The sequence below is a fragment of the Schistocerca serialis genome, chromosome 5 (assembly GCF_023864345.2).
Source record: "Schistocerca serialis cubense isolate TAMUIC-IGC-003099 chromosome 5, iqSchSeri2.2, whole genome shotgun sequence".
NCBI classification, from domain to species: domain Eukaryota; kingdom Metazoa; phylum Arthropoda; class Insecta; order Orthoptera; family Acrididae; genus Schistocerca; species Schistocerca serialis.
The window spans coordinates 749,629,340-749,654,768 of record NC_064642.1 but is presented as its reverse complement, the minus strand read 5'-3'; the positions used below and the strand labels follow the sequence as shown (position 1 = coordinate 749,654,768).

At 42.1% G+C, this 25,429-nt stretch overlaps 1 protein-coding gene across 1 annotated transcript in view; it reads right to left on the bottom strand.

The window, feature by feature from the left end:
* The window catches only part of LOC126480802 (transcription initiation factor TFIID subunit 1), a 241,206-nt gene that overhangs the window by 213,696 nt on the left and 2,081 nt on the right, over positions 1-25,429 (bottom strand). Inside the window, exon 2 of the mRNA XM_050104121.1 lies at positions 1,944-2,290. Within this exon, the coding sequence (XP_049960078.1) occupies positions 1,944-2,290 (347 nt within the window). The remainder of the gene's footprint in view (positions 1-1,943; positions 2,291-25,429) is intronic.

Sequence of the window (25,429 nt, the reverse complement as noted above, 5' to 3'; positions counted from 1 at the left end):
TGCTGCAACATCTGAATGAGAACATCATCTGGCCCTGGGGCAGAGTATTGGGATGAAGTGAGAGTGTGATGTAGCTCCCTCATAGTAAAGGCGGTATTGTAGTACTCATGATTCTGAGAAAAGAAGGGTGTTTCCCAAGCCTCCTCCACTTGTTTCTAATTGAGGAAGGCAGGGTGATAGTGGGAGGAGCTTGAAATGTTTGTAAAATGGCAGCTCTAGGTGTTGGAGATGGCAATAGGATCCACTATGACATCGGCTGCTACTGTCAGGCTGGAAACTGGGGAATGGATCTCAGTCTCAGAGAGCCATTGGAGGTTGGCCCACACAAGGGAGGAGGGAGTGGAACTGTTAAAAGAACAGTAAATGAAATCCAGCTAGCTTTTTTGCTATCCCGAAGAATGCGAAGACATTGTGCATGCAACTGTTTATAATGAATGCTGTCTGCCATCGTAGGAAGACTGTTAAAAATGCAGAGAGCACACCTCCATGTGCGAATTGCATCATGGCATGTATGAGTCCATCAATGGACTAGGACATGGCGTGGTAAGGAGAAAGTGCGAGGAATGCAATGTTCTGCAGAAGTAAGGATAACATTTGTAGGAGTCAGCAGTCGGATGGCACATGGGAAATGGTCGCTTGATTACATGTCAGAGAGAACGGACCACTCGAGACAATGGGCGAGCTGGGCAGTGCAGAAGGATAGGTCCAAATGGGAATATGTGTGCATGGAGGCTAAAATGAACAAGGGTGCTCCAGTGTTAAGGCAGAGGAGGTTAAGTTGACTGAGAAGGTCAGGCAAGAGGTCACCGCTCGAACAGGTTCTGGGAGAGTCCCAAAGGGAATCGTGCACATTAAAGTCACTGAGCAGCGGAAAGGGGTGAGGCAGCTTCCCAATAAGCTGGAGGAAGTCTGTCCTGGTGACATTGAATGATGGAGGTATGTAAATGGTACAAAGGGAAAAGGTCAAGTGAGGAAGGAAAAGAAGAACTGCAACACCTTGGAGATGGGTTGACTATTAACATTATCCCGTGTCAGCAGCATGACTCCCCCATGGGATGGAATGCCGTCATAATGGACTGGGAAGAAATGCAAGAGCACAAAGCGGTTGTGAGAACACAATTTTGTTTCCTGGAGGTAGAGAATAAATGGACGCTGCAGTTATACGAGCAGCTGTAAATCCTCTTTGTTTGATCGAAGGACACGAATGCCACAAACGTTCCATTGAAAGAGAGTCATAATGAGGAATGGAGAGGAGAGAAAAATGATGGGGTGTCACCTCAGAAGCTGTCAAGTGCCAGCCTTCAAAGACTCACTGCTACAGTGCACAGAGACTGGAGGATCTTGCTTCATGAGATCTTCAGAGGCATCGACGTTCTCCCTCCATCAATCTGCAGAGTCCAGGGCAGAAAAATGGTTGGCTTTGCACACCAGTGATGCGGTGGTCGGCCGGGTGAGGGTGTTACGTGGCGACATTGTCAAAGAGGATCTCTGAGTCAGCGAAAGAAAAGACCATTTGCCTTTGTTTGACTTCCTGGAGCCTTCCCAATTGGTAGAGGAAGTCTCAGATGTTTGTTGGCTGGAGGAACATAGGAAGCCTTCATGGGAATAGTCCTTCTGTCCTTTTTGGTCTACCAATTGTGTAGCATGTGATTTCGTCCCTTGAGGTGAGAATTTGATGGGCTTGTTGCACAACTGGATGAGGAGATGGTGATACTATTATGACACTGGATGAAATAACAACTGCAGTGCTGAATTTGAGGTCACATGTTTGCATGACCATGTCCTTTATGGGGGGAGATATAGCAAGAACAGTACTGCAGTGTCACTTATTGTAAAAATGGGTAACTTTTGCTAAAACAAAATTTTTCCATTACATTTTAAATCCTGGATTTAGCGGCATAAAATCTCATAGTAAAGTGTTTCCAAAAGTATACAAAGCTCACCTTATCCACGCGGAAATCTGGGAATAGTTCAGTGACATCAACATCTGCATACTTTGATGGCAGCATGGCAGCTAATGGAGTTTCAAGTTTGCGCTTTCTTGCTTCAGCTTCTGCTGCAGCTCTCTCCGCAGCAGTTGCATCCTTGCCTAAAACCGGCATTGCTGGTGGAGGCATCAACTGAGTATCTGACTTAAGTCCTGTCCCTTCATCATCAGCATCATAGTCAGTACTGTCATCTACCTTCCCTGCCTGCTGCTGCAGAACCGAGTTTGCCTCCGCAAGCTCTTCTTCCGCAAGTTCCGTAATATCAGAATAATCAACTGCAGATGGTGATTTGACTGCATAATCTGAAATAGAGTAGTAGTTCTTTAAACAGGGAAGGAAAAAAGTGACTGAAATTAAGAACTGAAAGTTTTACAGGTACAAAGGGATCTATGAATTATGATTATGTTGTACATAATGTGACAATAATATTTCACCTGAAAAATCTATTTAAGTTTCAGAAAAAAAACTATGCAACTACTAATTTAGATAAAGAAAACTGGACCAGTTACTTATTTTTTAATGCTTAACACAACCCATTTCAAGAACTGTTTCTAATTTTCAAGTGCATTTGTGTATTTGCTTACATCAATATATTTAGTGATAATGATGTAAGCTGAATAAATGAATTAAAATTTGTGCCTTAGTCAGGAATTGCACCTGGGTATCCTTGCTTACTAGGCAGGAATGCTGACCGTTACACCCCCATAGCACTATGGTTAACATTGCTGCATGGCTAACCAAATCCAATGCTCTCCCCAGCATAAACTTAAATTCATATCTTCAGCTTATTATTCCCCTAAATTACCTGAGGTACATGATTTCTCCATTATGTCCAATGCTGCAGTGCTATTCCAATGCCAGAGGGCCCTGCCAATAGTGACGATTTAGGTGGAAAATAAGTTGAAGATATGAACTGAAGTTTGAGTTGGGGAGGGCATTGGACTTGAGTAGTCTGGTCAGCAATGTTAGCCATAGTGCTATGGTGGTGTAATGGTCAGCATTTCTGCCTGGTAAGCAAGGAAACCCAGGTTCAAGTCTGGGCTGTGGCACAAATTTTAATTCATTCATTCAGCTTACATCATTATCGTAGATAAAGCCAAGACTTAAATGTCTCAAGGAAAACTTAATTACAAGATATTTGGTGCTGTTTGCATTTGTGATTTTTTGCCTCTCTTGCATCTTTTTGAAGTTTGGGCAAAATGAATCTTTGATGTTTTTTACTACTAATGTTAGCATTTGTCTGATTTTTCAATTGCAGTCTAACCTCAAAAAGGTGCAAGGGAGGCACCAAACATATTCACGTAAACAAATGTACTTGAAAATGAGGATAAATTCTCAAAATGCACTGTGCTAAGCAACAAAAAATAAGTAACTGGTGTAGTTTTCACTATCTAAATCATGAATGACACAGTTGCAGACTTTCTTAAAACATCAAATATGATGAACAAAATTATGCAACTACTGTTACCTATACAGTTCTTAAAATTTCATTTTAAGTAAATAGAAAGGAATATCTGGCCTGATAGATACGTGGAAACATTCTATCCAAATGAGACTTAACTATTTCTTGTTGCTTCAGGATACTTTTGTGAATGTTACCATATACTTCTCAATCACACAAAGAGACCATTAAGTGATAAGATGGTGCAAGGAAATGAATAATGTTTAATTTGATGGACAGCCCATGTAAGAAATTCCAAGGTGAAAAACAAAGCATCTGAACATCATGAATAAAAAGTAGAGTGATTCATGAAATGTGCCACCATATCAATATCTTCATCAATATACAAAATACTGAGATGATCCAACAGTCTTTGGTGCTACACCCAGAATTTTGATGTTTGTCATCGACTTGGCATTGCCATAACACTGCATGTGTCTTGTCAACAAATAACAGACTGTCTCAGTTACACACAGTTTTAGTTTGAATGTAGCTTTCTAACAGCTGGACCTGTCAGTATGGGTCAGGGAGCATGAGCACCTGACAGTGTCATACATTGTTCTAGTCTGCTGATCAACTGTCAGTGTCTGATTAGGTGCAAATGAAATGTGATCTTGTTTTGAGAACCCAATTGCAGGGCTCAGAAGCTAAGTGATAAAAGCTACTTTTTCTTAACTTTGACATAAAAGGCTATGAATTTGAAAGTGATACATTAAAGTCATTCAGTAACAGTAAAAGCTTACAGTATTGTATTAAGGTACATTTTTCCTTATGAAAAAAGGGTGAGCTAGAACATTTTTCAAGCTATACAAAGGCCTTATGTCATTTTCATTATTTTGCCATAAGGATCCTGTAGTGGAAAAGTAATATTTGTTCAAAGTTGGTTGTTCCAATAAAAGATTATTAGACGATAAATTCTAGAAGTCTGCTTTATTGTTATGATCTGATTTTTCAGACAATCACATTTTTAGGACACACTTAAAATTTTTACCATGAAAATTAAACAATGGAATATCTAGGATGGAATGTAACAATATTATGAAAAGGATAGTTGCTACTCAACATATAGCAGAGATGCTGAGTCACAAATAGCCACAACAAAAAGACAGTCAGATTGTGAGCTTTCAGCCAGAAAAGCCTTTCATGTGTGTGTGTGTGTGTGTGTGTGTGTGTGTGTGTGTGTGTTGCATTTGTGTGAGTGTAAGAGTGTGTGTCTGTTGTCTATTTTTGACAAAAGCCTTGTTGGCCAAAAGCTAACTTTCTGATAGTCTTTTTGTTGTGCCTTTCTGTGACGCAGCATCTCCGCTATATGATGAGCAGCAACTATCCTTTTCATAATATTGTTACTACGAAAACTGTCATCTTATGTGCGGCTCAGTCTTTGTCACTGTCCATTATATCACAGAATCAGAATCTTCTGATTCTGTTGTCTTATGCATGGCTCAGTCTTGGTCACTATCCTCTAAAGATTTTTCACTGTTTTTGTTATATCCTAGCCAGTAATGCCAACCGAGCCCGCTGCCAAAAGGTTGGCAGCATCAAAGTCCGGACGCCATCCGCATAAGCAGCGCCAGCGAGACAGGAAATCGCCGCAAGTCTGCGCGCGCCACCGCTGGCTTCTGGCTTCTTAAGCACTGGAGTCGTGAGCGCTAGGACAGTTCTGTATTCGCCGCTCAGTTGTATACTCGCCACCGAATTGTGTACTTGCTAGTCAGTTGTGTGTTCATCGCAGCAGAGTTGTTGTTTGTCGTCAGCCGACGCTGACCTAGCCGCTCCGACTCGAACTAGACAGATTTCTGTGGACACGGAGTCACTACTGTGTTTCTGTATCATCGTTAGTAAAGATAAGTACCGACTTTTATTTAATCAGAGTGTTTGGGTTTTCATCTTCTGTTCACTGTTCCAGCGGACCGGTCGGCCCGCTATTAAAAGTGTGGCGGTGACTTCGTAAGCCGTTTCTACAGCGAATTGCTTGTCGCTACGAACACCGCCACAAAAGTTTTCAACTGTTTCAACTGGTGCTTCAATATTTCTCTCAGAAAGACCTTGTTTCTGTCACAAGCAGTTCTTGCTCTGCTTCACCTTCATTCTCTGTGAAATCCTGATGAATTTCTTGCTGATTCATTATCATGCTTTACATCATCCATGAACAAATGGTGTCTGGGTGGTATACGGCAGCCTGCCAGTCTTGCATTTAGCAAATAGTCAGTATTGATTGAATCATTGTACAAATGATCCAGCTCAACACCGCTGGAGAAAAAAATTGTTTCAATACATGACCTTCGTAAAAATACAAATCTTTGCCAAAGTCATTTTGAAGCACATGATGAAAGGAGTGAACTTATTTAATTGGATTCTTCTTATCGAATGCCATGTAATAGCATTTCCTTCACAATCAGACTGAATAGAAGCTATTGTCACAGCACTTATGATGCATATACCTGTGTAGTCAGCCTGGCTTTTTTTGACACAGCTTTTTTTTTTTTTTTTTTTTTTTTTGCAAAAGATTTTTACCGCTTGTAGCCAAAGACCAGGCACATTCACATGGTTCTTGTTTTATTAGCATTTTTCATTTAAGCCAAAATCTGCTCACATTAACTGAAAGTTTGCTCAGGCTACTGGACATTATTGTGAACTGACTCGATACATGCTAATATAATAATACAGAATCAAACATTGACAATGCTTACGTTCAGATTCTGTCTAAAGTCAAAATAAGTAGCGACTTATGAATTTTTAACAAACAAAAGTGAATTTCTTGCAATTCCCTATAAGCTAAACATTTGTGGAAAACATCCTACAAACCATATTCAGTCTGCCCAGTGTACCAGACCAATGGTTTTTAATCCTCTGTGCGTATTCAATCTGTTCCTGGTTGACCTCTCTACCTCAAAACTGAGCATGCTGCACTTTACTCTATAACATGTAAGTGAGTGCTATGTAAAATCTAACTGCTGCACATACTCACTGCAGTAATGTGATTAATGTAAGTAAATCTTGTAAACTGCTTTTTGTTTGATGATGCATGGCAACAATAGCCTAACAATTATCTCAGGCACTTCAGAGTATACACATCAATGTGTTTGTGAGAAATTTTTTTACTACCTCTTATCTGAAAATATTTCTTAAATTTTTGAGCTTTTATCACATCCATGAGAGCAATTTCATTTAGGATCTATGGGAGGAATATAGGAATATATTTTCCTTCCTTTTTTGTAAATGTGTACTGTATGTTCTCTCTCTGTCTTCTTTGACTTTGGCCCAGGAGGGTGGCCATTATGTTCTACATCCTTGAAGATTTCCTGACAACAGGTTTATGTAACTAATTGTAAATCTAATGTTATGATGAAAATACTGATGTTCTTAATATGAGACATATGTGGGAAATGACCTCATACACTCTTCAACAACTCTGAGTATGATTTCAGGTATTTTGTTTTTGTTGCGACAGTGCCACAACATTTAACAGTGCCGCCACGACAGTACGCGCAAACGGCGATAGAGGCGCTCTGCAACTCGGAGGAGCGCGGGAGCGCCACCTAGCTACGAACGGCACTGGCCGCATGTCACAGCACGGCAGTCGAATAAGAGATACTGAGTTGTTATCATGTAACCAGCTATTGTTTCTAAGCGAGTGTGTTTGAATATCCACGCAATTATTGGTGATTAAAGGTTATAACACTTTTTGGCGAAGAGGATGGGATATTTTCACTGCATTGTGGATTTGTGTGTTCGTGATGGGGCAGACATGGAACAGCTTATGCAAGCGCTCATTGAACAACAAACACAGCTGACGGCTGCTATTCAGGCGTTGTCGACGTCGCTTACTCATCGTCTGTCTTTCTCTTCTCCACCTCCATTCCCTCCTTACGACAAGGCCGCTGAAGACTGGGAGGATTATGAGAAGCGTTTGTGGCAACACTTCTTGGCTTTTGGTGTTGTCGACGCTTCTATGTGTAAGTCGTTATTTCTATCTTGGATTTCCCCACGGATCTATCAGCTGCTATCTCAGTTAGCCCCTCTGCGGGAACCTGCCTCTCTGTCCTTCCAAGAAATGTGTGACTTATTGTCTAACTATTACCGAAAAAACACACACGTCGTTGCCACCCGCGTGGCGTTCTACCAGTGTTGTAAACAGCCCCATCAATCTTACCGGGCTTGGGCGGCGGAACTACACAGTCTGAGTAGGAAATGTCAGTTTGTCACGGACACTCATCATGAGTCTTATGCTGATTCAATGGTTAGGGATGCTATTCTACAGGTAGCTCCTGATAAAGAAGTTCGGCAACGTGCCCTACAACTGCCAAACCCATCGTTGTCGGAAATTCTAAGCATCGCTCAATCCTTTGAAGTGTCTCACGCTGCTGGCGTGCTAATAGACGCGTGGTGTGATGCAGGCGTTGTACAGTCAACTTTCGACACGGACAATTTACCTGTTTCACAGGAGAACGAAGATGTGGCGGCGGTTCACTCGCGTAAATAACGTCGCGTTGGGCCGCAACGCTCGCAGCGAAAACAGCAACCACAGAAGCAGGTTCGTTCCGCATTTCCTTCTTGCCCACGTTGTTTCGCACAGCATGACAGGGCCGCGTGTCCAAAATGTCGGGCCACGTGTAATTCATGTAGGAAAAAAGTCCACATTGCTTCTGTGTGTCACTCCCCTAAAGTTCTTGTCGACGAGGACGAGGCGTCGGACATGGATGTTAACTGTGTGCTTTCTCAAATAAATAAGTTGTTTGTTACTGTTCGTGTTCTGGATAAAGACATTCACATGCAAGTGGGCACTGACTCTGCAGTAACTCTCATTAATTCTCGCACGTATTTGGAGTTGGGCTCCCCTCCTTTGTCTCCAGTTACGCGAAATCTGAGAACTTATAATAAACAGAAAATTCCTATCATTGGCCAGTTTGATGCTTCCACTGCCTACAAGTCTGTTGTTAGGCCCCACACGTTTTATGTGGTGGATCTTGTGGGCACTGAAAACCTGTTCGGTTATGATGCTTTCCAGTTGTTCGGGTTCTCCAATGATGATGATGTGCACCTCATATCTGAGGATATTTCGTACCAACAGCTGGATGGATTGTGTTCTGAATTTTCGTCCGTGTTCTCTGCTGGTCTGGGTCATGCCAAGGATTTTGAAGCCCACATTACTCTTAAACCTACAGCTCGCCCTAAGTTTTTCCGGGCACACCCTATTCCGGTGGCATTGCGTGCACCTATCAAGGCTGAGATAGACAGGTTAACTGCTTCAGGGATTCTCCCTCCTGTTACCTCCAGCGAATGGGCATCGCCAATCGTGGTGGTTTCTAAACCAAACGGGAGTCTGCGATTGTGTGGTGATTTTAAAGCCACTGTCAACGCTCAGAGCCTCATTGACACTTATCCTCTTCCCCGTCCTGAGGAGTTATTTACCAAGCTTGCTGGGGGCCACTTCTTTTCCAAACTTGACTTATCGGAGGCGTACCACCAGTTGCCGTTGGATGCTTCTTCCAAGGAATTTCTCGTCATCAACACTCCGTGTGGGCTGTATCAGTACCAGCGGTTACCATTTGGCGTCGCTAGCACGCCGGCCATTTTTCAGCAGTTTTTGGAACAGCTCACGGCTTCCGTTCCCGGCTGCATAAACTATCTGGATGACATTGTTGTCACGGGGGCCTCCACTGAGGAGCACCTTCGCAATTTGCGTTCACTGTTTCGGGTTTTGCATTCGGCTGGGCTGAGGTGCAATCTGGACAAGTCACAGTTATTCCAACCTACCATTGTGTATCTTGGTTTCCACTTGTCCCGTGAGGGTATACGTCCTCTACGTCAGCACATTGCGGCCATTAACGTTCTAACCTGGCCGTCTACGGTCAAAGAACTTCAGGCGTTTCTAGGCAAGATTGCTTATTATCACAAATTCATTCCATCTGCGGCAGCGGTAGCTCATCCTCTGCATCAGCTGTTACGCAAAAACGTCCCTTTCTTTTGGTCCGACGAGTGTGAGCAGGCTTTTGTCCGCCTGAAGGCTCATTTGCAGTCGGCGCCTTGTCTAGCCACATTCCGTCTGGGTTAGCACTTGGTTCTGGTGACTGACGCGTCCCAGTATGGCCTAGGGGCTGTTCTCGCCCATCAGTATGAGGATGGGTCGGAACGACCCATCGCCTATGCTTCCAAGACCCTCAACGATGTGCAACGGCGTTACTCTCAAATTGAAAAGGAGGCGCTCGCTATCATTTATGCTCTAAAAAAGTTCAGCGTTTTTTTGTATGGTTCTAAGTTTCACCTCATCACCGACCACAAGCCGCTGGTCTCTCTGTTCAGCCCATTGGCGTCGCTTCCGGATAAGGCAGCTCACCGCCTGCAACATTGGGCCTTATACTTGTCTCGTTTTCACTATGAGATTCACTATCGCCCCACGGCCCAGCACGCCAACGCTGATGCATTGTCGCGATTGCCGATGGGCCCCGACCCAGTTTTCGATCGTGATGAACTACTCTGTTTCCACATTGATGAGGAAGAACGTCGTGCGGTCGAGGGTTTTCCACTTAAAGGTTCGCAGGTCGCATCGGCTACTGCGCGGGACCCGGTCCTGCGTCAGGTGATCGCTTTTGTTCAACGGGGTTGGCCGGACAGGACCAAGGGCCAGGCATTGGATCCCCTTCGCAACTACCATGCCTTGCGCCTTTGTCTGTCTGTTCGTGATGGTGTTGTTCTTCTGGGCACGGATGGCGCATCTCCACGGGTATTGGTGCCAGCCTCTCTTCACAAAGATGTTCTCAAACTGTTGCATGAAGGCCATTGGGGTATTTCTCGGACTAAGTCCCTGGCCCGCAGGCACGTTTTTTGGCCCGGTATTGATTCGGACATCGCCCACATGGTTGCTGCGTGTGGTCAGTGTGCTTAACAACTGGCTGCACCTCGTACAATGCCCTCTCCGTGGCCTGATCCGGCGCAGCCATGGGAACGGGTGCACGCTGACTTTGCCGGCCCCTTCCTCGGTACTTATTGGCTACTGTTGATTGAAGCCTTCTCGAAGTTTCCGTTTGCTGTTCGATGTCCGTCGCCCACCACCGCGGCGACGACGCTGGCTTTGTCCAAAATCTTTGTGCTAGAAGGTCTTCCATCCACGTTCGTCACAGACAATGGCCCTCAGTTCTCTTCGCAGGCCTTCCGTGATTTTTGTACTGGACAAGGGATTCATCATGTTACAGCACCGCCCTTCCATCCGCAATCGAATGGGGAGGTCGAGCGCCTTGTCCGCACTTTCAAAAGCCAGATGAAAAAATTCCTTAGTGATTTTTCCACAGATGACGCTCTGCTGCAATTTCTGAGTTCTTATCGCTTCACACCTCTGGGTGATCACAGCCCTGCTGAACTCTTGCATGGCCGCCAACCGCGCTCTCTACTGCACCTGCTTCACCCTGTCAGGCCTTGTGCTGTGTCCCCTAGTGCGGGAAAATACTCGGTGGGCGCCGACGTGTGGGCACGAGGGTATGGATCTCGCCCTAAATGGATTCCAGGGGTGGTCAAGGCTCTTCGCGGCCGCCGGCTTTGTGAAATACGTACGGACGGCGGCATGGTTGTTCGCCATTACGACCAGATGCGCCCACGAGTGGTGGCCACGCCTATGCCACCGCCCCTTCCTTCGCCTCCACCAGCCCGAGAAGCCAGCCCTGTCGCTGCTGCCGATCTGCCGTACGTGTTGATGCAGCCGACGTCGCTACCGCTTCCGAGTACGCCGGAACCGGCCCCAGTCGCGACGCCGCTATCTCTGGGACCCATCTCGCTGGAGCACACCCCCAGGTCCACGACACCTATGGATGCTGTTCCGGGTTTTCACCCATTATCTTGTCCAGGAGGCATGTTCCACGCACGAGCTTCTGTCCTGGACATTTTCGACCATACTCTCGTGTCCCTCCGCAGGATCTTCTCGGGGCCTCACAAGAGGCCATGGATGTCTCTGCACTGTCCATGTCTCCAAGGAAGTGAGTGTTTTTTTTTTTTTCAAGGGAGGAAAAGTGTTGCGACAGTGCCACGACATTTAGCAGTGCCGCCACGACAGTACCCGTAAACGGTGATAGAGGCGCTCCGCAACTCGGTTGAGCGCGGGAGCGCCACCTAGCTACGAACGGCGCCGGCCGCATGTCACGGCACGGCAGTCGAATAAGAGATACTGAGTTGTTATCATGTAACCAGCTATTGTTTCAAAGTGAGTGTGTTTGAATATCCACACAATTATTGGTGATTAAAGGTAATAACACTTTTGACATCGCATGTCTCCTAAGATAGTTTGTACGTGATGTTGTGGTTTCATCAATGCACACACCATGGCACCTGCCGCCAAGTGGCTGCAGGTCACACGTCATACAGCCTACAGCTTGCCATTCTCTGCTCATCCGCTGCACTGCCTTGCTGGACAGCACAGGTGCAGCCCATGCACATAGCTGCCAGTTTCAAATCAGTTTCAGATAAAGTTTCAAATAGCGATGAAGCTATCACTATCACACAGAGATGTAACAAAATCTCTTTGATAAGTGTCTTGTCACATCGTTAAGAATCTTAGAACACTATTTGCTACCTGAGCTTCCTAAGAGAACAAGAAAGGAATTCTTACACGACCCACAATTAGTAACACTCATGCACCTACATACCAGCTGGCAAAATGCGAGTACCTGTAACACAGTCTCAGTGGATACATGAGGAAATGCAAACACTACATTTACAGCTCTACTCAATTTGTACACTGTGACTGCAGGATATGGATATTATGGTTGCTTTGATGTGGTCTTCTCCTTTACAAGAGTCCAACTTCCCGAATCCCTGGAACTAACCGCAGAAAAGCTTGACTATTGTTTCACTTAACTTTTTAGGAACGTTCTCATGTCAACTTATTCAATTTTGATGGAAAATATTATGAGAAGTCTGATGGCCTAGCAATGGGAAGAGTCTGTTATCACTTATTGTGGTGAACCTATACACGGAAGACTTTGAAGCAACTGTATTTGAATTTTCAAAGTTCAAACACACATTTTTTCTATCAATATGTGGACAACGCCTCTGTGGCATGGCCACATGGAATGGAAAGAACCGAAGGGTTTCTGGAGCATTTAAACTCTGTCCAGCCTCATATAAAATTTGTTTTGGAACTGTAAACACATGCTCAGCTACGTTTTCTTGAAGTGTTAGTTAACAGGAGAAGGCTAGATCCTTGGATCACAGTGTATATAAAAAGCCCATGCACATTGACCTTTATCGCCATGCCTGAAGCTATTACCATCTCACAAAAAACATGGTGCTAAATACTCTATTCCATACAGTTCAATGCAGCAGACAATGAGAGCCTTGCTGAAGAGTTCTGAAGGAAAGGGTACTCAGATTCACAAACTGAGTGAGCATTGCAGTCAAAAGCATGAACACCTCCGGAAGAGGCTGGAGTGAGAAAGAAAAAAAGAAAGAAGCCAAGAATTGCTCATCTATCTTATGCTGGTGGAATCTCTGGAAAGACTGGTAGACTCCTATGAAAACATCATACCCAGTTTAGTTCTGCTCCAGTAAAAAGAGAAGAAGTCATATTTGTAATTTTAGAGATGAAAGCCAGGTGTGTATTGTGTTCCACGCAAATGTGGGGCAGACTACTCGAACAGCCGATGGGGGGGTGCAAGGAACATAACAACATACCTGACTAAAACAACCAAGAAAATCAGCTATCAACCAAGCACTCCCTGGAATACAATCATGATACGGAATACGACAAGGCCAGTATTCGTGTGCAAATGTCAAGTCTTTGGAACAGTGCAATTAAGGAGCCTATCGGAAAAAAGATTTTGGGAAAACAAATAAAAAGCGATGGCAGCTTCAATTCAAATAGGGCTTGGGGTCCAGCAGTCAATGCATGAAGATTTAGCCAGTCATCTCAATCACTACAGCTAGAAAATGCTGATAGATTGTACATTTTACAGAATAACACTGTGTACTCTGAAAACAAATGGGCATCAAAGGGTTACTGGGTACCAGGCTTGAACTCGGCTGTACACCACCATCAATACTTCACACACTGGTTGGAGTGCAGGTACTGGGTACACATAACAACACACTAAGGACAGTCCCACTTGTTCATAGAGCACCATACTTGCAGTACTGTTTTACGTAAGTGTTATATTTCTGGTGTTCAACAGGGACACTTGGAAGACACACTACTCCAGAAGATGCCCCCATGGCACATACTTATACACTAACAGCATGTCATATGTGCTACACCCCATGCAACCTATTTCCCATAAAGTACAAAGGACAGACTTGCTGCAACCTTAATAAGGTATTGCATATGCTGGAAAAGTAAAATAAAGATATCCTCAACCCAAGTTTGGTTTAAACACCACTGTGCTTCGCTACTCATGATCCTCCTGTAGGAGACGGTATGCCCTTACCTTCCTCTGAACTTTGAACTAACTTACCCAGCTAGTTATATGGGAACCTATAGTTTACACTTAAACCACAGTGCAACTTGTAATTTTTCACATTCACAAATCACTGCCAGGTGAGAAAGAGGCAAAATCCTAGTGCTGATTGGGCATCAAAACCCTCATTCTGGAATGTATAGTTTGGCAGTTACCCACAAAGCCAAATTGTTTATACTGCTTTGTTAATTGTGCTATTTATGTGATGTGTGTGTTAAATAAAAGTTTGCTTACACAGCCATAAATATTTTGGAAGTGAGTTACGTGGCATTTCTTTAAAAAAAAAAAAAAAAAAAAAAAAAAAAAAAAAAAAAAAAAAAAAATTTACACACACAGTGATGAATGGGATGGCAAGAAGAATGGTACCTGTCATTGCCAGAATAGTTTCTTAAACAAAAGCAGCCACCAGCATAAGTAACAACAGCTTCACAGTTTGTCTCTAGTTCCAAACCCAGACATCGGATTTTCTGAGAAATCCAAGGAAGTTTGGAACTTGTATATTCATATAAATCAGCAGTTCTTCAATACTTTCTGAACAATTCATCATTTTTCTTGTTTCGATCCAACTCAAATATTTTTTAATTTTTACATAAACTTGATTCCCTGGAGGATAGGATGTATGACTATCTCTCACACACAAGTACTTAACACCACTTATACCCTTACTGTCATAGTGAAAACAAAATTGTGGACCCTCATTTATTGGGGGTTTCTCAAGTATGTTTACCTCAGAAAACATACAACCAAAGGGCTGCTTTCTGCACAGATGACCTAACTGCAACAAGAGCGATGCAGAAAACAAATAGTTCAGATGGTGTAGTATCTTCCTAGTTAACATAATCCAATCGAATTTGTAGCCTCAACATCTTTTCTACTCAAAATCCAATCCCCACACATCATCATTTCAACAAGACAATTTTGTGGTTCATATACGATTAACATGTCTGTACCAGCAAGAAACTTGCAGCAGCAACAGTAATAAATGTTGACATTTAGTCATTATTTGTCAAAGGAGAATAAAGGCTACATATCAAATAAATATCAGTTTTATATCCACCATCACACCATCATGCCATGTTAAGAACCAGGAAAATAAGTTTCAACTAGGTACTGCGGTAGCCACCATATTACGTAACAAGCAGACATATTATAAAATAGGGGCTTTGTCATTTTTCTCAGCAACAGATGAATTAGCTTCTTTTAGGAATTAAAAAAGAAAAAAAAAACAGTCAAACAAATTCTGAATTAATAGTGACATAAGAATGTTTCAGTGAAATACCGTAACTACTCTAGCAGTCATATTGCCTACTGCTACACATATCCTTGGCTTTAATTCCTCCACAACTTCTGAGTAGTGACAGCAAGTGATTGGGCAACACCAGCTGTACAGTAAAAGAAAGCTGTTGTTCTTTACACATATGACATGATTTAACAAGCACAATTAATACACTATCAGCTTAGATTTTGACCCCATTCCACAACAAAACAAACTTTTCTCCAAGTTTTCAGACAGCATACTTCTTTTTTTTCCTAGAGCTATGCAGATGATATCCTTTTTGTACATCTTTCTTTACATCTTGGTATTTCCCTAACATCTTCTACAGAATACCTTGCAAGCTCAATTTGTTCACTCCAGTTAAGATCCAAAAGTCTATATTTGAATAAGAGGTCAAGGGAAGTGTTCGATTCCAATTTTGATTTTTGATTTTTTTTAGGATTAAGTGTGGTGGTGGCGAAATTTTTGAGATTTATCGTGTGGTATCAGTTGTTTCTGTTGACCTATATAGCTCAAGGGAAGTGATCAATTCCAGTGGATTTTGTGTGTGGTGGAATTTGGGAAGGTTGTGAGGTCTTGTTATTTTAGTGATTTTTGTCGTTTGGTGTAGTGGCGTGTGTTTATATTTAGTTTGTCCCCACCCAAAAACCCCCAATTTCCCTTGCTTGTCCCGTTAGTTTGATTAGGTTTTTGTGGAAGGTGTGTGTGTGTGTGTGTGTGTGTGTGTGTGTGTGTGTGTGTGTGTGTGTGTGTGTGTTGGTTTTTCGATGTATTTTCGTGTTTGTTGTCATGTTTACGTAATGACGTAATAGGTGCCATATTGGAGTCGTAGTGGATGGTCGTTTTCGCCATATTTGTGACGTCATTGGTCAAAGCAGGCGGGTGGAATCGGACGCTTCCGTATTTCCTTACAAAGAATGATGTTGTCATGCAAGCTGACTTTGCCAAGAACTTTTCTGTAACGTCACAAGATGAAATTCAGGCTGCACATTGGAGCCATAAACAAGTAACATTATTTACGTGCTGTGTATGGGTTAGTCTAAAGACTGTTTCTTCTTATGCAATTGCAAGCGATCATCTTTCACATGACAAATTTGCAGTTTGGTGCTTTCTTGAAAAAATTATATCACATCTAAAACAGCAGAATTGAAATTTACAAAAAGTTCATATGTTTTCGGACAACTCCACTGCACAGTTTAAAAATAAATTTACATTGGCATCAAATCCTGTTTGGGAGTTGAAATTGAGTGGAACTTCTTTGCCGCTTCACATGGCAAAGGGGCTGTCGGAGGGATAGGGGGAACAATGAAGAGAACTATTTGGAGAAGAATCAGAAGTCAGACAGTGGTGGTAAATAATGCAAAGGAATTTTCAGATTATGCGAGTGGTAAACTGAATGAAGTTCGTGTTCTCTTCGTTTCAAGCAGCAATGTAGATAAGACAAAGGAATGGCAGTCAAGGCTTTCGGAAGATGTCATTCCTATTCCTAAAGTGCATTCTAACAATTATTTTAGAAACTATGATAGTCGCCATATTTTAGCTGAGGAAACATCTGGCAGTGAAATGACAAGATATGAAATCTTTCGAGAGATCCCTAAATCCAAGAAACAGCTGACATTTTCTGATGTTTATTCAGATTCTGAAGAGTCTAATGTTCAAGATAACCAAGCAACATCAGAAAATGAAGTACAGGCAACCATAAATCCAACTACAGAAATTAAAGCTGGAACCTTTTTGATCATCAAGCTACAGAGTGAGAGGGGAAATGGACAGAATTTTGTTGCTGTTTGCCAATCAGTATGTCTGGCTAATGAAATCAAGGTTATGTTTTTAAAACCATATGAGAAAGAAAACAAACTCTTTTGTGCTAGTGAAAATGACATTTCAATTGTTTATTTACAAAAGAAAGTTGTTAATATTTTGAATCCTCATGTGATTCAAATGAAAGGAAATCAAGTTTTTTATTACTTTCGTGAAACTATTTAAGTATGTATTTTTGTGTATATTTCTTTAGTTAGCCAGTTGAATATTCATTCCTTTACTTATTTGAACATGACAATGCTTCATTCTCCATACTGTGTATTATTTTGAGCTAAGAGAGTGTTTCAGTTGAAGATAAGCTGCCTGTTCGTCTCAATTAAAGAACTGCATTTTTTTTATTAATTTAACACCAACAACACTTTCATTAAGCAATGTGACTTTTTTGTACTGCAAAAAATGTAATGAAACCATTATCACCCTTTAATTCTCTGAAATAATGAGAGGAATTTGAACATGTCACACCCGTGACATAATTATGTCACCTCCGTGACAGCAGAAATTATGTTATTACTTTGAAAATAAGGTAAGTTTCTTTCTGATATTTCCATGGCTAAAGCAGTAAGTTTTCAGTAGGCCTATTATACTTCAGAATCTACCCTAGCTGGTAACTTTACTCTTCATTACGTTGTAATTAAGTGTTCTACTAGTAGTAGTAAGTAGTAGTAGAAGTAAGTTATAGTCATCTGTAGATCACTTTTACAAAGGATACTGGGCATGTCTTGCATCACCCCAGTTCTTGGTAGTGGCACCTTTTGTTTTGAGTATTGTAGACAAAACAGGTATGTAAAGTACAAAGCCATCAAGGGACCATTCACTCAACCAGTGTATTTCATAGTTTCCATCATGGAGGGGAAGGTATAGGGATGTTTCAAGACATATGAGGCATGTGACACCATACATGGGCCTGTATCTGAAGGTTGGTATATGAAAAGACGATTTTTTGAAACACGTGTGTTGCTTGAAGTGAAGCTCTCTTGTGGTAAATTTCATTGACTGGAAAGTTGTAAGTGTGTTGTTATTTGTAGCCTATACATCCACTGTGCGTGCAGGTTATGTGATGGATCTATCAGTGAAGCTGTTGTTGACATAGGAGACATGTGACATGACAAGCACTATAGCTTTTCTTCAGAAGTATGATAGATTTGCAGAATATGTTGCATAATAGAAATGTGGAAAGCCTGTGAAAATGGTTGAAGTGGCTCCTTACCACACCAGTAATAATTTTATTTGGTGCTGTCAGAAGGGCAACTTGTTGTGGTCAGTTTTGAAAAGGGGGTTATTTTTGGTAGGGAGAAATATGTATGGGTGGTTTAGGGGAGGTATTTCATTTGCCTGCATTCACTTTTTGTTTTGTTTGGTTTGTATATTGACTGGCATTTTATTTTTCTAGTTCTTTTTCTTGCTAGCTAATGTTTTTGTGTGATGGTGTTTTTTTATATTTATTTTCTTAAGATGTATATCCCCCCCCCCATGAACCATGGGCCTTGCCGTTGGTGGGGAGGCTTGCGTGCCTCTGCGATACAGGTAGCTGTACCGTAGGTCCAACCACAACGGAGGGGTATCTGTTGCGAGGCCAGACAAACGTGTGATTCCTGAAGAGGGGCAGCAGTCTTTTCAGTAGTTGCCGGGGCAACAGTCTGGATGATTGACTGATCTGGCCTCGTAACACTAACCAAAACGGCCTTGCTGTGCTGGTACTGCGAACAGCTGAAAGCAAGGGGAAACTACAGCCGAGGGCATGCAGCTGTATGCTTAAATGATGATGGCGTCCTCTTGGGTAAGATATTCCATAGGTCAAATAGTCCCCCATTTGCATCTCTGGGCAGGGATTACTCAGGAGGACATTGTTATCAGGAGAAAGAAAACCGGCATTCTACGGATTGGAGCGTGGAATGTCAGATCCCTTAATCAGACAAGTAGGTTAGAAAATTTAAAAAGGGAAATGGAAAGGTTAAAGTTAGACATAGTGGGAATTAGAGAAGTTTGGTGGCAGGAGGAACAAGACTTCTAGTCAGGTGAATACAGGGTTATAAATACAAAATCAAATAGGGGTAATGCAGGAGTAGGTTTAATAATCAATAGGAAACTAGGAATGCAGGTAAGCTACTACAAACAGTGTAGTGAATGCATTATTGTGGCCAAGATAGATACGAAGCCCATGCCTACCACAGTAGTAAAAGTTTATATGCCAACTAGCTCCGCAGATGAAGAAGAGATTGATGAAATGTGTGATGAGATAAAAGAAATTACTCAGATAGTGAAGGGAGACGAAAAATTAATAGTCATGGGTGACTGGAATTCGATAGTAGGAAAAGGAAGAGAAGGAAAAGTAGTAGGTGAATATGGAATTGGGTTAAGGAATGAAAGAGGAAGCCGCCTGGTAGAATTTTGCACAGAGCATAACTTAATCATAGCTAACACTCGGTTCAAGAATCGTAAACGAAGGTTGTATACGTGGAAGAAGCCTGGGGATACTGGAAAGTCTCAGATAGAATATATAATGGCAAGACAGAAATTCAAGAACCAGGTTTTAAATTGTAAGACATTTCCAGGGGCAGATGCGGACTCTGACCACAAGCTATTGGTTATGAACTGTAGATTGAAACTGAACAAACTGCAAGAAGGTGGGAATTTGAGGAGATGGGACCTGGATAAACTGAAAGACCCAGAGGTTGTAGAGGGCTTCAGGGAGAGCATTAGGTAACAATTGACAGGAATGGGGGAAAAATATACAGTAGAAGTAGAAATGGGTAGCTTTGAGAGATGAAACAGTGAAGATAGCAGAGGATCAAGTAGGTAAAAAGACGAAGGCTAATAGAAATCCTTGGGTAATAGAAGAGATATTGAATTTAATTGATGAAAAAAGAAAATATAAAAATGCAGTACATAAAGCAGGCAGAAAGGAATACAAACATCTCACAAATGAGAGCGACATGAGGTGCAAAATGGCTAAGCAGGGATGACTAGAAGACAAATGTAAAGATGTAGAGGCACATATCACTAGGGGTAAGATAGATACTGCCTACAGGAAAATTAAAGAGACCTTTGGAGAAAAGAGAACCACTTGCATGAATATCAAGAGCTCAAATTGAAACCCAGTTCTAAGCAAAGAAGGGAAAGCAGAAAGATGGAAGGAGTATACAGGGTGGTCCCGAATTCATGGTACAAACTTTAATGGTAGGTGCAGGACATTGTAACAAGGATATATTGTATAGGAATGTATAGTCCCAGGTGACGCGGTGAGGCGTAAACAGGGGAAATAACGGCCGAAAGGAAAACGAAAGATTTTATTGAAATCGTTGTTGACAAGTGTCATGTTTACAGTAAGTGTTCAAAATTGCGTCCACCATGAGCGATACATGCTTGACAGCGTCGGTGCAGCGATTGGCGTACACGTTCAAAGATGCCTGGTATTTCACGCACACCTGCAGCAGCTACAGATATGCGAGCAACGAGATCCTCATCTGAGTCAACTGGAGTCTCATAAACAAGACTCTTAAGATGTCCCCATAAAAAGTAATCGAGGCAAGAGAAATCAGGAGATCGGGGTGGCCAAGGGACTGGTCCACCACGCCCAATCCATCTAGCACCAAACGTGGCATTCAGGTAATTCCGTACAGCAGTGCTGAAGTGTGCTGGCGCTCCATCGTGCTGAAACCACATGCGGTTACGAATGGCGAGCGGAACATCTTGCAGCAGTTCTGGTAACACTTCTTGCAGAAAAATAAGATAGCTTTCGCCACAGAGTCGCGTGGGTAGTAAGTATGGCCCAATCAAAAAGTCGTTCACAATACCAGCCCACACATTAATACCGAAACGTTGTTGATACGCATGTGGACGCGTTGCATGTGGATTATCTGTTGCCCACACATGGGAATTGTGCGCATTAAAGACACCCTCGCGTGAAAATGTCGCTTCATCTGTAAATAGCACATGACCTACGAAATCCGGCTGCAACGCACATTGCTGCAACAACCACTGGCAGAAGTTCACGCGAAGAGGATAATCTGCCGGATTCAATGCTTGTACTTTTTGAAAATGGAAGGGGTGTAAGCGATTTTCATTTAACACTCTGCATACAGTCTGATGACTCACATGTACGTCACGCGCAACAGTTCTTGTGCTTGACTCGGGTCTATCAGCCACTATGTTCAAGATGCGTTCTTCCAGTCTTGGAGTGCGTACAGCTCTTAATCGACCAGCGTCATGTCTGTTGACGTCGAACGTACCTGTTTCACAAAGTTGACGATGTAACCGTTGAAAAATTCTATGATCCGGCATTCGTCGATTAGGATACTCCGCGCGATACATTCGTAACGCAGCTCTGGCGTTACCATTTGCACGGCCGTACATGTAATGCATGTCTGCTTTTTCTGCATACGTAAAGTCACCCATCGTCTACGGCAGCACAATTGTGAATGGCGCTTGTCCCTACTGCGATACATCATGTTCATCTACTGCCCTCTACCGGCAGTGACACCAACCGATCACTCCATTTCTCTTTCCCCTGTTTACGCCTCACCGCGTCACCTGCGACTATACATTCCTATACAATAAATCCTTGTTACAATGTCCTGTACCTACCGTTAAAGTTTGTACCATGAATTCGGGACCACCCTGTATAGAGGGTCTATACAAGGGCGATGTTCTTGAGGACAATATTATAGAAATGGAAGAGAATGTAGATGAAGATGAAATAGGAAGAGTTTGACAGGGCACTGAAAGACCTAAGTCGAAACAAGGCCCCGGGAGTAGACAACATTCCATTAGAACTACTGACAGCCTTGGGAGAGCAAAGCCTAACAAAACTCTATCACCTAGTGAGTAAGATGTATGAGATATGCGAAATACCCTCAGACTTCAAGAAGAATATAATAATTCCAATCCCAAAGAAAGCAGGTGTTGACAGATGTGAAAATTACTGAACTATCAGTTTAATAAGACACAGCTGCAAAATACTAACGCGAATTCTTTACAGACGAATGGAAAAACAGGTAGAAGCCGATATGGGGGAAGATCAGTTTGGATTCCGTAGAAATGTTGGAACACGTGAGGCAATACTGACCCTACGACTTAACTTAGAAGATAGATTAAGGAAAGGCAACCTACATCACTGGCATTTGTAGACATAGAGAAAGTTTTTGACAATGTTGGCTGGAATACTCTCTTTCAAATTCTGGAGGTGGCAGGGGTAAAATACAGGGAGCGAAAGGCTATTTACAATTTGTACAGAAACCAGATGGCAGTTATAAGAGTCGAGGGGCATGAAAGGGAAGGAGTGGTTGGGAAGGGAGTGAGACAGGGTTTTAGCCTATCCCCGATGTTCTTCAATCTGTATATTGAGCAAGCAGTAAAGGAAACAAAAGAAATATTTGAAGTAGGAATTAAAATCCATGGAGAAGAAATAAAAACTTTGAGGTTCCCCGATGACATTGTAATTCTGTCAGAGACAGCAAATGACCTGGAAGAGCAGCTGAGCAGAATGGACAGTGTCTTGAGTGGAGGATATAAGATGAACATCAACAAAAGCAAAATGAGGATAATGGAATGTAGTTGAATTAAATCAGGTGATGCTGTGCAAATTAGATTAGGAAATGAGACTCTTAAAGTAGTAAATGAGTTTTGCTATTTGGGGAGCAAAATAACTGATGATGGTCGAAGTGGAGAGGATATAAAATGTAGACTGGCAATGGCAAGGAAAGCATTTCTGAGGAAGAGAAATTTGTTAACATTGAGTATAGATTTAAGTGTCAGGAAGTCGTTTCTGAAAGTATTTGTATGGAGTGTAGCCATGTATGGAAGGGAAACATGGATGATAAATAGTTTAGACAAGAAGAGAATAGCTTTTGAAATGTGGTGCTACAGAAGAATGCTGAAGATTAGATGGTTAGATCCCATAACTAATGAGGGGGTATTGAATAGAATTGGAGAGAAGAGAAATTTGTGGCACAATTTGACTATAAGAAGGGATCGGTTGGTAGGACATATTCTGAGGCATCAAGGTATCACCAATTTAGTATTGGAGGGCAGCGTGGAGGGTAAAAATCGTAAAGGGAGACCAAGAGATGAATACACTAAACAGATTCAGAAGGATGTAGGTTGCAGTAGGTACTGGGAGATGAAGAGCTTGCACAGGATAGAGTAGCATGGAGAGCTGCATGAAACCAGTCTGCATGGAGAGCTGCATGAAACCAGTCTCTGGACTGAAGACAACAACAACAACAAGACGTATATCCTGTATTTGGATTCTGTTGTCATTGTATTGATATGTGTTTGGAGGATGTTATGGCTTTCATTTTGAGGAAATACGGAAGCGTGCGATCCCGCCAGTCTGTTTTGATCCATGACGTCACAAATATGGCGGAAATGACCACAAACTATGACTCCAATATGGCGCATATAAAGTCGGTATGTACAAATTATGAGGACGAAACTACATCTAAAAACAAACACACACACTTTCCACAAAAAGCCTAATGACATTAACGGGACAAGCGCGGGAAATGGGGTGTTTTTAGGTGGGGGAAAACTAAATATAAACAAATTTATACACCCACCCCCATACAAAACCACACAAAACGACAAAAAAAACGGACATCACAAAACTCCAAAATACCACTAAACACAATATCATCTGGAATCGGACACTTCCCTTGACCTATATAGCTCAAAAACATCTCCCGATACTAATACCAACATACACAGCCACACATTGGGATCGAACACTTCCCTTGACCTGCGCACTGTTAATTTTATCCATCATATCCATTCCCGAACAAAAAAACTACCGCTTAATTTTACTAAAATTACCACACGATGTACAGCGAACAACACTAAATTAACCTTCACACAAAATCGTTAACTCACTGAAACGAATTCCACTACAAACACAGCCAACACTCAAACAATTCTGAATAATGAGCAAAAGCAACCTGAGCCCATTACACCACACAAACGAAAACCCTGAACATACCACCAGAGAGCACAACAAACCACAACACGACAACATCTACAAACAAGCCACACTCACAAACCAAACTCCGCCCCGTCATGATGTCACACACGACAACACCCTTATATCACGGGTCAAAGCCGATGCGTGGGATCGGACGCTTCTGTCGACCCCATTTTGACTATGTAGGTAAATTAGGGTTCATGGCACCTGATGTAGGTCTACTCTCATATCAGTATGTTAGTTGATTTCTATATGAATGAATATTCTTGTTCCGTGGTTGGTGGACACTGCAGCTAGACCAATTTAGCGATACACGTTAACCGAATTTATCAGTACAAGCTTTTGTGTGTGTGTTTGGAAGATTCATGTAATGTGAGTTTAATGAACTTTTGGTTTAATTTTTTGATTTGTACCTAGCAAAACCCCCTAATGTGCTCTGTTCCAATACAACTGATTTTTAGATTACTTTTAATATATTTCTTATAAAGAAATTGTTGTTTGAATACTTTAATATTTCTGTTCTGCTTATAATGAGCATTACTGCTTGTCATGAAGCGAACAGGAATATTTAGTTCCTGAACCTAGACAATTAGGTAATTTTCAGGCGTGGATAATAAAGTTGGCTATGCTTTGAATTTTCTTTAAAAAATTGTAGGAACTCTCATTTTTCAGTTTTATCCCATTTCTAGTGCAAACTTCTTGAAAACCTTAGCACCAAAATATTGAACTGCACTCTGTTCTCCACACAAAGAGGTAAAGTCTACATTGAAATTAATTTTCTGTGTAGTATCACATTTGTGTAGGCCTACATCACAATTCCTGTGAAACTGACTTTATCATCAGTAATAATGACCACTAGTGAGTAAGAGTACTGGACAGTGGGGTCAATGGAAGCATTTGATTCCATCCGCCTGCTCTGGCCCGTGATGTAACGGTGGTGTGGTGTGTGACATCACTACAGCATGGTGTTTTTGAGTTAGTTGTGTTTTTAGATGTCATGTTGTATCTGATGTTGGATATGGGCATGCTGAGTTTAATATGTGGTATTGGCTTCATTTCAGTTTTGGTTGTCATCGCACAAACTTCGTTTTGAGTTTAGGTAGTTGGCATGGTAACGTGGATTGTGGAACTGTTTTTATTGAATTACTAAGGTGATTACTTTAATTTTTTAATTCTTCTGAATAGTTTGGTATATGTTGAGAGAAAAGAAGTCTAATTTTTTTGGTGCTTTTAACTATATATGGATATAGCAGTGAAGCTCACGAATAGGTGATTTTTTTTTGTTTTTAGGGTGTGTGTGTGTGGGCCAGTGTGTGTGTGTGTGGGGGGGGGGGGGGGGGGGGCAGTGCGTGTGTGTGTGTGTGTGTGTGTGTGTGTGTAGGGGGGGGGGGGGGCACATGTGCTTGTGTGGAGGCCAACCTAGGCGATATTGCCAGAGGCTTTTGTCGATAAGCAATTTTTTGTTTGGTTTCATTCTATAGTAACTGTGATATTTTGTCTATTGTGTAA